The sequence below is a fragment of the Balaenoptera borealis genome (genome assembly GCF_965194805.1).
Source record: "Balaenoptera borealis genome assembly, chromosome: 5".
In the NCBI taxonomy this organism is placed as follows: Eukaryota; Metazoa; Chordata; class Mammalia; order Artiodactyla; family Balaenopteridae; genus Balaenoptera; species Balaenoptera borealis.
This window is the reverse complement of record NC_138862.1, coordinates 112,607,834-112,626,094: the sequence shown is the minus strand read 5'-3', so window position 1 is coordinate 112,626,094 and position 18,261 is coordinate 112,607,834. Positions and strand designations below refer to the sequence as shown.

At 36.5% G+C, this 18,261-nt stretch overlaps 2 protein-coding genes across 4 annotated transcripts in view; one reads left to right on the top strand and one right to left on the bottom strand.

Annotated features, from left to right (window-relative positions):
• Nucleotides 1-18,261, top strand: part of ARHGEF26 (Rho guanine nucleotide exchange factor 26) — a 164,982-nt gene that overhangs the window by 145,185 nt on the left and 1,536 nt on the right. The window contains exon 15 of one of the 3 annotated variants that reach the window (XM_082394336.1): nucleotides 1,699-1,852. The exons of 1 other annotated variant lie outside the window; for it this stretch is intronic. In XM_082394336.1, coding sequence (XP_082250462.1) covers nucleotides 1,699-1,841 — 143 coding nt within the window. In that variant the 3' untranslated portion in view covers nucleotides 1,842-1,852. Of the gene's footprint in view, nucleotides 1-1,698; nucleotides 3,923-18,261 lie in introns of those variants that run through there. One more of the 3 variants, XM_082394335.1, reaches the window with a different exon arrangement.
• The window catches only part of DHX36 (DEAH-box helicase 36), a 49,271-nt gene continuing 42,957 nt past the window's right edge, over nucleotides 11,948-18,261 (bottom strand). The window contains exons 21-25 of the mRNA XM_082394328.1: nucleotides 17,520-17,619; nucleotides 17,337-17,427; nucleotides 14,752-14,872; nucleotides 13,936-14,088; nucleotides 11,948-13,535 (exon numbers count right to left, since the gene is read on the bottom strand). Of these exons, the coding sequence (XP_082250454.1) occupies nucleotides 13,350-13,535; nucleotides 13,936-14,088; nucleotides 14,752-14,872; nucleotides 17,337-17,427; nucleotides 17,520-17,619 (651 nt within the window). The 3' untranslated portion in view covers nucleotides 11,948-13,349. The remainder of the gene's footprint in view (nucleotides 13,536-13,935; nucleotides 14,089-14,751; nucleotides 14,873-17,336; nucleotides 17,428-17,519; nucleotides 17,620-18,261) is intronic.

Genomic DNA, 18,261 nt, shown 5'->3' with positions numbered 1-18,261 from the left:
AAAGGAAGCAAGAATACACAAGGGAGAAAAGACAGTCTCTTCAATAAGTGGTGCTGGGAAAACTGGACCGCTACATGCAAAAGAATGAAATTAGAACATTCTCTAACACCACACACAAAAAGAAAGTCAAAATGGATTAAAGACCTAAATGTAAGACCAGATATGATAAAAACTACTAAAGGAAAACATAGGCAGAACACTCTGACATAAATAGTAGCAATATCTTTTTGGACCTCTTTCCTAGAGTAATGGAAATAAGAACAAAAATAAACAAATGGGACCTAATTAAACTTAAAAGTTTTTCCATAGCAAAGGAAACCATAAACAAAATGAAAAGACAACCTATGGAATGGGAGAAGATATTTTTAAATGATGCAACTGACAAGGGATTAATCTCTGAAATATTCAAACAGCTCTTACAGCTCAGTATCGAAAATACAAACAACCCAATCAAAAAATGGGCAGAATATCTAAATAGACATTTCTCCAAAGAAGACATACAGATGGCGAAAAAGCACATGAAAAGATACTCAACATCACTAATTATTAGAGAAATGCAAATCAAAACTACAGTGAGGTCACCTCACCCCAATCAGAATGGCCATCATTAAAAAGTCTACAAATAAATGCTGGAGAGGGTGTGGAGAAAAGGCAACCCTCCTACACTGTTGGTGGGAATATAAATTGGTGCGGCCACTATGGAGAACAAGTATGGAGGTTCCTTAAAAAACTAAAAATAGAGCTACGATACGATCTAGCAACCCCACTCCTGGGCATATATCTGGAGAAAACCATAATTCAAAAAGATACATGCACCCCAATGTTTATGGCAGCACTATTTACAATAGCCAAGACATGGAAGCAACCTAAATGTCCAGTGACAGATGAATGGATAAAGAAGATGTGGTACATGTATACAATGGAATACTACTCAACCATAAAAACGAATGAAATAATGCCATTTACAGCAACATGGCTGTAGCTCAAGATTATCATACTAAGTGAAGTATAAGCCAGACAGAGAAAGAGAAATATATGATTTCACTTACATGTGGAATCTAAAAAAAGATACAAATGAACTTGTATACAAAACAGAAACAGACCCAAAGACATAGAAAACAAACTTACAGTTACCACAGGGGAAGGGTTGGGGGCAGGAGGGATAAATTAGGAGTTTGGGATTAACATATACACACTACTATATATATAAAATAGATAACCAACAAAGACCTACTATATAGCATAGGGAATTATACTCAATATTTTGTAAAAACCTGTAAGGGAAAAGAATCTGGAAAAGATATATATATATAACTGAAACGCTTTGCTGTACACCTGAAACTAACAGAACACTGTAAATCAACTTCAATAAAAATAAAGTAAAAAAATAAAAGTCATGTTCTTCCTACCCAAAACATCATCCCTTTCTGCAACTCAGCCCAAGCTCAATACTCTCCTAGACACCTCACTTCAGGGCCTCCGATCATGTTCTGCCTCTCATCATGATATGCCATTGATTCCCTCTTGAAACCTTCCCCCTGTTCCACCTCTCTCTCTCACCTTGCATCATCTGTGGTACCCAACCTGGGGCAGGATACTGCCTCTGAAATTTGCCCATATCGTCCTCCCTCGGAGCTGAACAGTCAAGATTCATCCAAAATACTTGGTGCCCCATGAGGACTCTGCTCTTCTTTGCAGGCTGGTATGAAGGGGAAAGACTTCGAGATGGAGAAAGGGGCTGGTTTCCTATGGAATGTGCCAAGGAGATAACATGTCAAGCTACAATTGATAAGAATGTGGAGAGAATGGGACGTTTGCTGGGACTGGAGACCAACGTGTAGCCTCTCTGATGGTATTTTGTCACTGGGAGATTTGCACTACATCATGGTGGGCTGGTTGGTTCAAGGCCGGTTTTGATGTTAATTTTAACACAGCCTATTTAATTAAAAGAAAGGAAACACTTGCCTTTAAGCTTGCCAGGCGGTTCTGTTCTCCCAGGAGAACAGCTACTGGATAGTTAGTCCATGAAGCTCAGTTTGTGCACAGCAATCCTTTTGCAAAGCTCCTTAGGTAAACAGAATGCATGAGCAGTCCACTTCAGGGATCAGGCAGCCTCAGCTACTCCTAGTTGTATCATGTTCTGGCATAAGAAATATATATATATGTAAGATGCTGTATCCTGGTTTTCTCTATCCTCACTTAACCAAGGATGTATACTATCCCTCTTTAAACATCTCCTTCGTATGGTTCTTCCAGTATTAGCAAGGTTTTATGTCTTTAAGGAACACCCAGTTTTGTAAATATTGCTCCTGCCTCTTATATTTTAGATCTGATGCTAATGCTTTCTTGATTTCAAAAGGAACTGGTAGAGTTCTGAAGGTGAGCTCAGTTTTTCTAAACCTCTTCCCAGGAAAGGGAAATTGACACTTGAATTTTTTCCTCCTCTTTCCTCATTGGAAGGGAAGTAAGGCGCCTTACTTTAAAGATTTTTTAAAAAAATCCATCTCACCCAACTTTGGTCTTTGGTAAGTATATTCTAATAAAACGTAAGTTACTCTAACAACATAGAATTTAGGTGGTTCATATATGTGAGAAAATCCTGAATATAGGACAGGGGTCGTACTTTTTAAAAATAGACCTACATGAGATGATAAACTGACGTGAGGCTGCTTTGCCTTCAATAATGTAAGGTTTTTGACTGTTCCTACTCCCATTTCCAAAAGGAAATTGGCTGAAACACATTTTAACAATCTCAAGGAAGATAAAATTGGACCTTAAAAGGTATCAAGAAGGCAACATGGTGTACCTAATTGCAACATAACATTTTGACCTTAATGGGAACTCATCTTATTTGCACTAAAGGCCTTGCTTGCTGGATTTGAAGTCTCTCTTAACTGCGGGTGTCTGTAGAACTTTATTTCTTCCACTAGTGCAAGGAGAGAGAAAAGTCATTGTAATAGTACGTTTCATAAAGAGGGAATTGGAGGGTTTGGAAGAGTGAGGGGAGGAGTGATTTTTTTTTACTGGCAGCTACGTTCCCTCTCTACTCCATTCTCTTTCAGGGAGGGGTAAAACCTGGCAAAGGGCACATCATTCAAGGACTCAGATCCATGTGTGACATGTCCCCAGCTACTGACTGCCAACCAGTTACTCAGTTGTAACTTTGCAGAAGGCCAGTGCGGGAGGTGTGTGCGCTCAGCCCACATGCTCTGTGTCCTGTCCCTGCAGCAGTGAGCCTGCGGGGGGCACCTGTGGCCGCCTCGCCTGTGGACTGCTCTCCTTTATCAGTGCACACATTTCTGGGTATAAAGACATGCCAGGCCCCGAGCTCCTTGAGTTCTGGGCCAGTCTGTCAATGGAGAATAGCAGTGGACCCAGCAAGCAAGGTCTCGGGTTTGGTAAAACAAGAAATCTATCTCCTCTTTGATGTCACAGAATTTTTGGAGGAGAAGCTAACAAATTAAAATCTAATCTAATGGAATGTTTTCATTTAGGAAGGAAGGTAAATGTGTTGCTTGCAAAGAGACCATGTCGTCTTATTTTTGCTAACACACTGTTGACACTAAAAAGCAACTATACGAATCCTGTGAATTAATTTATCAGTAGAGATGGTGAACAGTTTTGGAAATATGTGCATCTTATAAATCAGAGCCTATTTAGCAAGCAGGTTAATACTGTTATTAGATAAAATGTTGTTTTATGGCAGGTATGAACTCATTCACAATGTTTCAGTTCAACCGTGAATTGTCGTTTTTACATGACACAGTATTGTTTTTCAAACTTAGTAGCTTCTCTGAATTGTACAATGACTTCATTCAGTGACCTGTGGAGGACAAAAATATTCATTTTTGTCCCAATGAATTGAGACTGCTTGTACACATTTGGCAAAATATGTGAGTTTATAAAGATTTTGTATATACTTGTTCTTTCGTGCTGCTGTGATTTAATTTACTGTAGGATGTGTTAAGTACATAGTTTGCTGAATTTTGGGCCAAATCAGAGTTCTACTCAAAAGGTATCTGCAGCTAACATTGAAGGTGTCTGATCTTTCTTTTTTGGGTACGTATGGGCCTTAGCTGCCCTAGAAGGCTGGGGCATTTTTAAGAACTGGGCCATCCTGTTTCCTCTTATAGTTTCCACAAAACTGCATGACTGAACAGCTTATCTCAAATAGTTCATAGCTTCCTAACTGCTGTTGACCCTTGGAGTATATACCTTATCATTCTCATTTTGGCCACTCAGTATCTGAACCTTTGTGCTTGGGACATTTCACCACCTTGTGAATCTTGGCGGAAAACAAAGAATGACTCTGTGTTATTTTCTTTTCCTGAATAAAATTTCCACAAACTTAGTGGCTTAAAACATTCCTGTATGGTCTCACAGTTCTGTAGTCAGAAGTCTAGGATGGCTTGGCTGGGTTCTCTGCTTAAGAGTCTCACAAGGCTGAAATCAAAGTGTTGGCTTAACTGCTTTCCAGCTCATACCTGTTATTTGCAGAGTTCCATTCCTTGTGATTGTAGGACTGAGGCCCGTTTCCTTGCTGGCTGCTGGAGGGTGGGGAGATTGGAGGGTGCTCACAGCTTCCAGGGACTGGAATTCCTTGCCACGTGGCTCCTTCCATCTTCAAGGCAGCAGTGGCGTGTTCAGTCCTCCTCACACTTGGAATCTCTCTCATTACATCTTATGCTACCAGCTGGAGAAAACTCTGCTTTTAAAGAACTCATATAATTATATTAGACCCATAGAATAATTTCCCTTATGAACTCAAAATCAACTGATTTGAGACCTTAAGTAGATCTGTAAAATTCCTTCACCATGCAGTGTAACCTAATCGTAGCTGCAACACCAAGGAAGCAGAGATCATGGGGATCATCTTAGAATTCTGTCTACAACACCCTCTATAAAACCTTAAAATGCTAGTTTTCCAGCATTCTTTGCAGCTAAAATACAGCTATGTGATAGGATACATAAATCAAAGGCATCTCTGTTGGATTTTCGCTCAAGGTAGTGACAAAAGAGGGGAGAGATGGGGAATATCATCTTTGGAAGTAGCAGGATGCATCCTCCTCTTTGGTCCCTCCTCCATCCCAAATTACTGCTGCATTTTCCTTGGACTCTGGAAAGCAGCAGAGAGGCAGTTGTTTGTTTGGTAGACTTGCAGTACTAAATAACACAAGTCAGAGTTAAACAACACAGGTCAGAGTTTAGTGCCTACCATAATCTCCATTGTGGGTTTGGTCTCCAAAGGGCTTACTCTGGAGTGAGGAAGTAAACCTCAAGGACCTCGAGCTTCACTCTTCAGGCTTCTAGCATACCAAGGTCCTGACAGGAGGAAATAAAACCTTGCTCTGGAGAAAGCTGTCATCACCTTAGTTCTCAATTATTTCCAAAAAACAAATTCTCAAATGAAAGGATCAGCAAAAAAAAAAAAAAAAAGAAAAACAAAAACAAACCTCTGAGAGACAGCATCTGGATACAGGAAAAACAAAAACAAAAAAACTGATACATTCACAGGGACTCTAGATAGTAAAATCATTAGTAAAATACAATTGCTACGTTTATGGAGATAAAGCCAAACTTCAAAAAGCAATGTAGAACTAACAACCACAAGAAGTGACAGAGAAAAAACAACTAGAAATTATGGAACTGGATTTAACATCAGATTTGATAGTTAAAGGATTCTGGTGAACTGGAAGAGAGGCTAGAAGAAACCTACAAGGAAGCATGAAGAGGAGAGAGATGGAAAGTGCAGGATTTAACTGGAGTCTCAGAGGAGACAGAGGGGAAGGAGAGGGAGCTTTGGTAAGGAAACTAGATCTTTATAACCTTGCTCTGACCAGTCACAGGATGCAGGCTGTGGCCTTGGGTGAGGCGAGGACAAGTCCTGCAGAGGGCTGGTGAGTGAAGGCTGTCATCTGGTGGCACTTCCAGCAGCTAAGGGAATACCATCAGTCCTGATGGAGGATCTGGGCAGAACATCACAACATTCACTACCTGTAGCTATGTCAGTATTAGATAAAACAAGTCTGTATGACTAGGGATAGAGCCTACATAATGATGAAAGTTTCATTTAACCAGGAAGATACAACAACTCTAAATATATATTCTTCCAACAATATGGTCTCAATATAATAAGACAAAAATGAGCAGAAATACAAGAATTAAATCAAAAGTCACAGAATGAGACTTTAACACACCGCTCTCATTTGATAGGAAAAATAAAAAATCAATGAAGGTGTAGAAGCTTTGGACAAGAATAACATAATAGGCTTATATAGGACACGCTGCAATTTCAGCATATACATTCTTTTCAAGCACATGTAGAATATTTACTTTTGACTACTTCCTGGGTCGTAAAACAAGTTTCAACAAATTTTAAAGGATTGACGTTATACAGAGTGAGGTCTCTGATTACAACATGATTAAGTTGGAAATCAATAACAAAAATTAAGAAATATCCATTTATATGGAAACTCTGACCTAAATTTAAGATGCAAAACTATGAAACTCCTAGAATACAGGAGAAAATCTAGGTAATCTTGGGTTTGGAGACGACTTTTAAAATATAACACCAAAGATATGATCACTGAAAGAAAAAACTGAGAAGCTGAACTTCATTAAAAGACAGGAGAATGAAAAGACAATCCAGAGTTGGAGGAAATCTTGCAAAATATACCTGATAAAGGGTTGGCGTCCAAAATATACAAAGAACTCTTAAAACTCAATAATTAGAAAACAAAACACCCAATTAAAAAATAGGCAAAAATCTAGAAAACTCACCAAAGATACACAGATGGAAAATAAGCATATGAGAGGATGCTCAAGATGAAACATCATTAGGGAACTGAAAAATTAAAATGAGATACCACTACACACCTATTAGAATGGCTATACAATCCAAAACCCTGACAACACCAAATACTGGTGAGGACACAGAGCAAGAGGAATTTGCACTGACTGCTGGTGGGAATGCAAAAACCACTGGGAAGAGTTTGGCAGTTTCTTAGAAAACTAAACACTTAGCATATGATGCAGCAATCACACTCCTTGGTATTTACCTAAACGAGTTTAAAACTATGTCCACACAAAAGTCTACACACAAGTTTTTATATCAGGTTTATTCATCATGGCCAAAGTTGGAAGCAACCAAGATAATCTTCAATAGATGAACGGATAAACTGATACATCCAGACAATCGAATATTAACCAGCAATAAGCGAAATGAGCTATCCATGAAAAAACATGAATGGATTTTAAATGCGTTATTACTAAGAAAAAGTTGCCAATGTAAAAAGGCTATACACTGTATGACTCCAACTATATAACATTATGGAAAAGGCAAAACTATGGAGACAGTAAAAAGATCAGTGGTTGCCAGGGGTTCAAGGAGAGGAAAGGAGGAATAGGTGGAGCACAGAGGACATTTTCAGGGCAGTGAAAGTATGCTGCATGGTTAAGTTATGGTGCATACCTGTCATTATATCAATACATTGATCAAAATATACAACACAAAGAAGCTAATGTTGTAAACTATGGATTTTAGTTAATAATGTATTAATATTGGCTCATCCCTTGAACAAGCGTACCAAGATGTTAACAAGAGGGGAAACTAGGAGGGAGTAAAGGTGTATACGGGAATTCTGTACCTCTGCTCAGTTTTCCTGTAAACCTAAAACTGCTCTAAAAAAATACAGTCCGGTAATTAAGAAGTTCCTCTAACAAAGGAAGTGGCAGAAGTGAACTTGAAGCATCAGGAACAAAGAAGGAACAACTGAACAGGTAAACATTTGGGTAAATATAATAGGCTATCCTTAAGGTTTTAAAATGTTAGTTGGTTGAAAGCTGTATTACATTGCCTGATACGGTTGGTTCTCAACGTATGTAAAGGAATTATTTGGGAAAACTAAATGGTGGTGTCTTTTTTAAAAAAATAAATTTATTGTATTTATTTATTTTTGGCTGTGTTGGGTCTTCATTGCTGCACAGGGGCTTTCTCTAGTTGCAGTGAGTGGGCTTCTCATTGCAGTGGCTTCTCTTGTTGTGGAGCATGGGCTCTAGGCACGTGGGCTTCAGTAGTTGTGGCATGCGGGCTCAGTAGTTGTGGTTCACAGGCTCTAGAGCGCAGGCTCAGTAGTTGTGACGCACGGGCTTAGTTGCTCCACGGCATGTGGGATCTTCCCGGACCAGGGCTCAAACCTGTGTCCCCTGCATTGGCAGGCGGATTCTTAACCACCGCACCACCAGGGAAACCCCAGAGTAGTTTTTAAAAGTGACCTAACTATATGTTTGGAAACACATTTAAAATGTAATTATATAGGTAAGTGTAGAGTAAATGAATGGAAAAATAATATCAAGCAAATGCCAATCAAAAGAAAGCTGGAGGGGCTATACTAGAACAGATATAGGTAAGTGTAGAGTAAATGAATGGAAAAATAATATCAAGCAAATGCCAATCAAAAGAAAGCTGGAGGGGCTATACTAGAACAGATAAAGTGAACTTCAGAGCAAAGAAGATTGCCAGGAACAAAGAATACTACATCACAATAAAAGGGTCAATCTGTGAGGAAGACGTAACAACCCTAAATGTTATGTACCAAATAACAGAGCTTCAAAATACATGAAGCAAAAACTAACAGAAATGAAAGGAAAAAACCAGACAAATCCATAATATAGTGGTTAAAGGTATAGAACAGAACACCATCAAGGAATGGGACCTAACTGACATTTTTTAGCGAACACTCCACCCAACAACAGAAGATTATACTTTCTTTCCATGTAGATATGTAATATTCACCAAGACAGATCACATTCTGGGTCATAAACTGACAAATTTAAAAGAACAAATCATACAAAGTATGTTTTCCAACCAGCATAAAAGAATCAAACTAGAAATTAACAACAGAAACACCACAGGAAAATCTTCAAACACTTGGAAATTAAACAGCATGCTCAAACAATTTGTGGATCAAAGAGGTAAATATATAAAGAAATAAAAAACACGCTGACTGAATGCCATGAGAATACATCAAAACATGTAGTTTGCAGCTAAAGCAGTTCTTAGAAAGGAATTTATGGCACTAAAACAACTTAAATAAACAGAGAAAATCAATGAAACAAATAGCTAGTTCTTTGAAAAGACGAATACAATTGATACACCTTTTAGCAAGACTGACCAAAAAAGAGACTATCAATGTCAACAATGAAAGAGCACATATTGTTAGATTCCAGAGATATAAAAGGGTAAGAGGCTATTCAAGCAACTCGACATAAATTTAACAACTTAGATAAAATGGGCCAATTCATTGAAAACCACAAACTACCAAAACTCTGAGCAGTCTTAAAGCTTGGCTCTGCAGTGCTCCCACATCAGCTGCCTTCCTTCGCTCCACGCCTTCACCCACACCAGAAATGTTTTGTATTATTATGCCCTATTCATCATTCATGGTGGGTGTGCAACCTCCTGACATCATGCACCCCTAAAACTGGTGCTTTTCTCTTCCGGCACTTGGTAACGGTGGTTTAACTCTTGCCACTGTACTAGCCAATTGAAGAGTGGCACATTTTGCCATTTTAAAGGTCAATGAACTTAAAATTTTCTGCAGCTCTAAAATTCATAAAGAATAATCCTTCCTCTTTTTAATCAGATATATCCCTAAAGCCCCAATTACTTAACGTATGAGGTGGAAAATCAAAACACACATATAAGTATATAACAACCAAGGAAAATGGCAAGTAAGCACATGAAATATGCTCATCACTGATTATTATATTCAATAGAAATAACAAAACCACAACAAACTATGAGACTCCACATCCATTAAAGGCAAAAATTAAAACAACAAATAACTAAAAATACCCAAGTACTGGTGAGAATTTGTAACACCTGGAACCATACTAATATGGAGGGTGGGTGTGTAAAACATGGTATACCCACTCTGTAAGTCAGGTTGGCAATTTCTTATATGACACAACAATCCTAATCATAGGTATTTACCCAAGAGAAATGAAAACATCTATCTACACATAGACCTGTATACACATATTCATAGCAGCTTTATTTATAATAGCAAAAAAACTGAAAATAACTAAGAAGTCCATCAAAACTGGTGAAAGAATAAACAAGCTGTGGTACAACCATACAATGCAATACTAAATAATAAAATAGGAACTAACTTCTTATATACACAGCAACATAAATATCTCAAAAGCATTATGTTAAGTGAAAGAAGCTGGACACAAAAGACTACATATGGTTCCATTTATTTGAAATTCTAGAAAAGGCAAAACTAGTGACCAAATGGTTGCCAGTGGGAGCAAGGGATTGACTGTAAGGGGAAAAAGGGAGATTCTTAGGTGACAGGAATGTTCTATATCAAGATTGTGGTGATAGCAATTACATGACTTTATACATTTGACAAAATTCACAGAATTACACTTGGGTAACTTTATTACATATAAAATAATATCTTAAAGCTTATTAAAAAAGAGTTTGTAACAGCGGTAACCTTTTTTTTTTAATATGTTGCACTTCCAGATACTCTATAATGAATATGTATTTTTAAAATCAGAATAAAAATGCCATTTAGAAACAATTAGCATATTATAAATATATGATTATACTACATGATCACAGTTACTTAAAAATATACACAAACTCAGAGCTAAAAGAGGGGAAGGAAAATTACCATTTACTTTGGGTAATGGAGTACTAAAATAAATTCTTCCTATAGCTCTTCTATGATTTCTAACTTGTAGGGTGGACCTTGTTTTAAAAATGAAGAAGTGAAAATCACTTGCAATATTGGTATAAATGTATCTAGAGCTTTTGCCCAAGTTAATAAATTAGGAAGGTGTCACATGGACTCACTTTTCGAAGACACTTCTTAAATATTATCCAGTAGTTTATTTCTTTCGTTTTTTTTTTTTCTGTAAGTTTCTGTTTCAGGGTCATTTTTTTAAAGAGTTATCCTTGGTATCACTCAGAATGGTGAGGCAAATAGTTTTCTTCGTAATTTAGTATCTTATTCTTTAAAACTACCAAATAACAGATAGTTCTGAGACCTGGAATACATTTTTCACTAAGTAACACCCTATTCTGTAAACAAAAGAAAAACATAAATAGCACCTTCAGGCAAAATTTCCATCTTGACTGGCTATAGAGAAGACATAAATTGGAGGTGATAATAACTCCTTTGATCTCTCTGAATAGCTCATCTATTAAACAGTTCTGCAGAAACATTTTCCCCATTTATGGAGATTAAATATTTGTCTATGAACGTGGAGCCAATTAACTAGTAATCTGTTTTTACAGATTTTTAAAATGCTTTCTGCCAAGACCGTTTTGGCCAACTGACTGAATTTAAACTGGAGAGTAAAAGCAAGCCAAAAAAAAAAAAAAAAAAAAAAAAGGCACAAACATAAAAACAAACGTTCTTATAGAACAAATAGGACCTAATGATCACCTTCAGTTTAGGGGCAAAACTAATATGCCACAAAATGACCCAGTACAAGAATTCAGTGAGAGGCAGATCACTTTTGGGATACTAGCCAAGAGAATGGACTTAGAACCACACAAATACATTCAAAACCCTAGGAGGCAATGATAGGTTGACATACATTCCCAGAAATGGAAGCAGTACCTGAACCAGTGCTGTTAAGATCATCATAGAATTATCAATCAATCCCAGTCATCATACGATACTCCTTTCCTTTGGCTTCTTTGGAAGGCACAATAAAATCTGTAGTTTTTAGGGTGCAGCAGGATGTTCTTCCTATGTCTCTTTTTGCAGTATTTCCAGTACTACAACTTTTCTCAGACACAGGGTCAAACTGTTAGATCACAAAATAAGTGATAGAAGCCTCAGCAAACAACACTCAACATTGGATAGTATGTGTTTCAGTTAATACCCTTCTGCCAAGTTATACAAAAGACCCTACTAAAAGTGGCTAAAACAAAGAAGGGTTTATTATGTCAGAATAAGTCCATGTGCAGGGCAGTTGCAGAGTTTGGATAATTCAACAGCTCACTAGCATTATCAAGGACTCTGGTGATTTCCACCTGCCCGCTGAGCCAACCTTGTGATCCTAAGAGGGTTGCAGCAGTTCCAAGTGCCAGAGTCAGACAAAACAAGATCCAAAGGAGGAGCACAGAATTTCCTTCTTTAAGTCTTATTAGTAAGGAAAATCTTCTCAGATGCCCCCGTGCAGATCTCTTCTCAGCTGCCATCAGCCAGGACAGGTTCACATATTCATGCCTCATCAGTTACTTATAAGGAGAATAAGACCATGCATGATTGGCTTAGAACAATCCAATTCACCCTTGGGGAAGAGGGTCCAACATCCCTGGGAACAAGCAAGCAGGAAGGGAGGGACAAAATGGCTGTTGGATAGCAACCAAGAGTATTTGTCAAAATCTGACAGGGCTGAAAACATACAGTACACGTCACACTAGCTTCCACTGGCTGAGAGGGTAAAATAGCACTCAGAGCATGGGGAAGAAAAGTCTTAACATAATGGATTGTTATTAAAAAAATATTTCAAATAATAACTATAACTTAGTACACAATACATGCCAGACACTAGTCTATGCACTTTACATATGATAACATATTTAATCCTCATAACTGTTACCTGTATTTTACAGATAAGGAAAAGGAAACAGAGAGAAGCCAAGTAATTTGCCTAAGATATGTGGTACGTGACGGAGCTAAAATCTGAACTTAGATAGGCTCTAGACCCATGCTCTCAATTGCTACATTACACTGCACAGGGTGATGTAAAAGTGGTGCAAATATATTCTAAGATAAAAAACCATCAGATAAACCAAGGGATAGGTGGAGATGCAGAAAGCAACCCAAAAAGCTAGCTGAGATTTACACACTGTACATTTTATTAAATACTGGGCTTTATTACAACAAATTAATTTACTTCTGATAGAAGTTTCATTAGAGGAGATGTGGATGTGTTCAAATTCTTATTTGATACTGCTTTTTGGCTAACCATTCTATTTTTACTGATTCTATACTCAGTCATTATGGGCAGAGAGATTAATATTTCATAACAGAACAAAGGAATTTCTCAAGTGGTACAACATTCAAAATATATAAGAGGAATACTCTCAAAATGTGGACATGACCACTACAGAGTAACTGTTTTTTATGGTATATTTATAATAGCTACAGATGACATTGTTAATTCATGCACATTAAGTCTTCATTTACTACCTACTGAAGGTTTCTACCTTACACATGAAAATTACTCATGTCCTGGGGTTTGACATCTAGCCAAAAGTTAAACCATGATGGAAAATGGCTATCAAACTGGCTTTTCAGTGCACCACAGAAAAGCCGTCAGCTGTAATATCCATCCTGAAATCGTGGTGGCAAGTTCCTGGGAGTTGCTTTTTCCTGCGTTTTGAGCAAGTCTATAATAGCTGAGAGTACTGCACAGTCTCTGGATTTAGTGTCCTTCCAGTCTACAGGATGGGGACTTTCAATCTTCTCTTGCAGAAGGATATCTAGTTCCTTTCTTAATTCCTGAAGTTGGAAAAATTATACATGTTCAACAAAGGCAGGTGTACTATCAAACAATGTAATAAATAAAAATGACTTCAGCTGGTACAAGAAATTTAATAAGCTATTACACAAAAAGACTGAAATATCTAATGAGCAACTAACTAAAGTGTGGTTATGAGTAGCCAACTTAAGTAAAAAAATTCAAACTTTTATCACACTGAGCCATTCAGAATGGTTGGTCTGTAACTATCTCAAAAAACAATTCAGAAAAACTATGAATCAATTTCTCAACACAATTTCCTCTGCTGAAATAAAGCAAGAAATATTTAACGTAACATGTATAACCCTTGGAAGAACAAAACCACAAGACCACATACTAACTTGTATGCAGAATCAAAGACAATCACGTAAAGTCAGTCACCTTAACAAGATGGGCGATTCTTGCTGGAGACTGAAAGATGATCCATTCATCTACAGCAATAGTTTCCTGATCATTATCCTTCTGAATGGAAATATCACCTCCGAAGAACAAGAGACAGTATGGAGAAACTTCTGTGCAGTCATACAAGTATATCTATAATGAGAATTAAGGCAAATTAATACATTAACGAGTCTGAAAGGATTGTTGCCACGTTAATTCAATAATATCACTAGTATCAATCTATTAGTGCTTTCCTTCTAAAACAGGTACTATCCTTTTAGTGTAATTAGAGACTAAATTTGAAGAAATACCATTTAAACAAGCCATTCTTAACCAGAGAACAAAGGAGTTTTATATTTTTGTTTCAATTCAATCAATAGCACTATTCTGTAAACAAAATATTTCCTAAGTGATAAAACCAAAACACTAATGTAGCTTAAGTTCTTTTTATTTATATAGTAACAGAATTCCCACTTAATATTCTGACCAATACTTGTATATTGACAGGCCAACAAAATTCTTTGAAAAGTGAAACTCTTATATACCATAAAATGCCAGTATGTCTTGAAAGCAGGCTCTGAAAGAAAATTATGCAAATCAAATAACCACTCCAATTAATTAAAATACAAAGATCCATCATGACAGATCTGCACATTAAAAGTACAGGTTATTTGCTTAAAGAAGGTATAAGTAATGTCAGAAAAAAAATTTTTTTTAAAGAAAATAAATTTTGTTTATAATTATGAAAACTATACAATTTAAAAAATACAACAAGACTGTCATTCAGACCCATGGTTCTTTTATGTATTCACTTACGCTACTTGTTCTCATCTTCAGGTGATAGATAAGCCAGTTGTAGTGAAACTCTGTTTGCTCCACATTAACGGATTTAGGATGAATAGCAACTAGTCCATCAGTTTTTGTGTAAACTTTCACCCTTTAAAAAAGTTAAAATGTAGTTTTAAAAAAAAACAAAACAAAACTCTGGAGGATTCCAAACTAATCCCAGAATCAAAACAAACTCCACAGATGAGTTCAATTTATTTTTGCAATATAAATTTCCGAAGTTTTATTTTACTAAGACATGGAAAAATAACTGGCTAAATAAGAATACTCTAAATCATACAACAAATCCTTTTCTTATAGATATAATTACTCAACATATTAGAAAGATGACAAAATATTCCCTAATTATGTTAGTATATATACTATACCAGTAAAGTACAAAAAATGAAATACCTGATATAATTCTAAGTGAATCAGACCAAGAGAATAGTCTGTACATTTTACTGTAAATCATGATACTGATAAACAGCCGTCAATTTACAGAATAACTCTGTGAAATGATCTAAAATTAAAAATGAAGAATTTTGTTTAAACGGGAGTTAGCTAAAACTGGTTTTTAAAAACCTATTCTAAAATATGTTTTAAATGGTCTCACATTCACTGAACTCCCCCTCCCACCTTCAAAACAGGAATACTTGGAATAAATGTACACAGCTCTAGTTCAGTCTCTCCATTTTTAGGGGTCCTTCCTTTGATAGTCACAAAAATTTTACCTCAATTTGTAGGAGTCTTTGATTAATATTATTCAACAGGGAGATGTCTGATAGTTTATATAGTCAGTGGTAATTACAGCATAAAGCTGATAATCCATTAATCCTTCCTCTTTGTTTTTAAGAGCATCTTTTTCATGGTTCTAGGAATCCATAATATGTCTACCAAAATCTGAATCACAGTCATGAGCCATTCATTATTCAGAATAAAATCAGCAACTGTTTTTCCTCACCGCAGTCAATTTAACCAATGCCATCCTGCAACCCTACATCACCAGAACAGCAGGGTCTGGCAAACTTTTTCTATACAGGACCAGAGAGAAAATATTTTATGCTTTGTGGACCTTCTGTCACAACTACTCAACTCTGCTAGTGCAGCTGGAAAGCAGGCACAAACAACATGTGAACAAACAGGCACAGCTGTGTTCCAACAAAAACTTAAAACTCTTAGCCAGTATGCCAAAATGTGCTGACCCCTGCACGAGACCAAAAGAAAGCATAAACCCAAAGAGAACTACCTTTCTTTCATAAAGCCTTCCCAGGACGGCAGAGGGATATATAAAATGTTTGCATTTCAAGGAGTCTCTCTGTTAAGCTACCTGTAAGTTTGGGATAGATATGAAGAAGAATTTGACAAAGTGCTGATGTCAAAAAAGTACTCAGATCACTTAAAATGTGGATAGTCCAACTACAGTGATTAAAATTCATGTAACCCATAACCTTCCACGTGAGAATAGGGTTTCTCAACATCAGCATTCTTGACATACTGAATTTTCTGTTGTGGGGACTGTCCTGTGCATTACGGAACGCCTAACAGCATCCCTGACCTCTATGTACTAGATGCTAGTAGTACATATTCCTCCATTTATAACCACCACAGATGTCTGCAGACGCTGTCAAATGTCCCCAGCGAGGCAAAATCACCCAGGTTGAGAACCACTGCACTGCTGCATTCTAGGCTATCTTTGAGGTCTATATTTTTTCATGTTTACAGAATATCCAACTTTTTCATTTAACATCAGTTCAAATATTTTATGTCAATATACAGTGATGTTTTATACGCCTAACAGAAATGCCATATAATATGGTCTTATAAAACCATAATTTCCCACTGCTACTAGACATCTATGTTGTTTACAATATACCTGTCAAAAAACATTTGGAATTACTTCCTTAGAACATATTAAATTAAAATATTCACTTATGAATCCACGGGGCCAGTGACTATTTTAATGACTGCTGATACATAATTTTAATCTGAACTGTCTTCCAAAAGGGTGGCACCAATTCACATACCACTAGCCATTTGTGACTTTCAGTTTCTCATTTTCCTCACTGGAATGAATTCTTCTACTGGGCAAAAATATGCCTTATTTGTTGTCTCCAATTATACTAAGGCTGACTCTATTTGTACATACATTTAAAGTTTTATTTTATTTCTCAAAATAGTAAAATCACCACAATTTTATTCAAAGAGCTCAAGTAGAAAATTACGTGTTTTAAAAGAGAGGGAAAAAAATCCTAAAACAAAATTTACTCTAAACAAAGTCCACCCAGGCACTGGTTTTTAATAGCTGGCTTACTGTTCTCATATTTACATTGCTATTATATTTCACTAACATTCTTTGTGAAAAATGGGTGATGAAGGAGCAGACTCCAGGGATGTGCTATGAGAGAAAGTGATGCCCATGGTAAACAGTTTGCCTTCTCTTCAATGACCAAAAGTAACAAGAATATGGCCCGATTATGAGTAACAACAAATGTACAATATAAGCCCTGTTGCAGTAGAGGATTTCGAAAGTTTGAGAGAACTACAAATAATTCATAATAATCTTCAATGCTTACATTTTTCTTTTTTTACCCAAATTTAGTCGGATTTTAGCAACTTTGGGATATAAACCAGCACAGATGACAGCTTTAATTATCTTCTCATTATCTATTGGGGGTGGGAAGGTAGAGAAAAAAAAGTAAAATACTGATACAACTGACAACAGCAGCAAGTTATTTACACTGTATTTTCTGCTTTACCTGAATTTATATTAGATTTTGGATCTTTAGGATTTCTACTGCTTACAAATCCAGCTCCAAGAAGATGCTCAGCAAACTGCCCTTTCATGTTATGCAGCATCTAGGGAGCAATGGTAACAAACAGAACGAGAATACCTTTCACACAAATTTATAGGGGTTATGAAGCATGTACTCATAAATAAATTTAGCTTTGAGCTTTCCCTGCTTTATGAAACACTTTTGCAAAAATGTGATGTTTTGGAGCAGGGGTTGGTAAACTACAAAATTTATAAAAACCTGTTTTTGTCAATAAAGTTTTATTGGAACAAAACAACACCCATTCATCTACACACCATCTTTAGTTGCTTTTGCATTATAATGGCAGAGGTGAGCAGTTGCAACAGAAACCGTATGGATTGTAAGCCAAAAATATTTATTGTCCAATCTTAAGGCTTGCCTGCTGTAGGGAATAACAACTGATGTTTAAGGATTACTTCAGTTTACAAAAAGGCTCATAATTTTCAAAATTGCTCTCTACCCCATATTTTGGGAAAAAAAAAAAAAAAAAACAGTAAAGCATAGAGTAAATAACCAACATCCATATATGTACTACTGAAAATTAACTACTGTTACATCCTGGCACAAGAGCTTAAGGCCTGTTTCTTGTGTTTATTTATAAGAAAAATCACTCTTTGGGTAAAAATGATACATGACTCATTATAAAAAGCATTCAAGTAGTACAGCAAAGTACAAAAGAAGACTA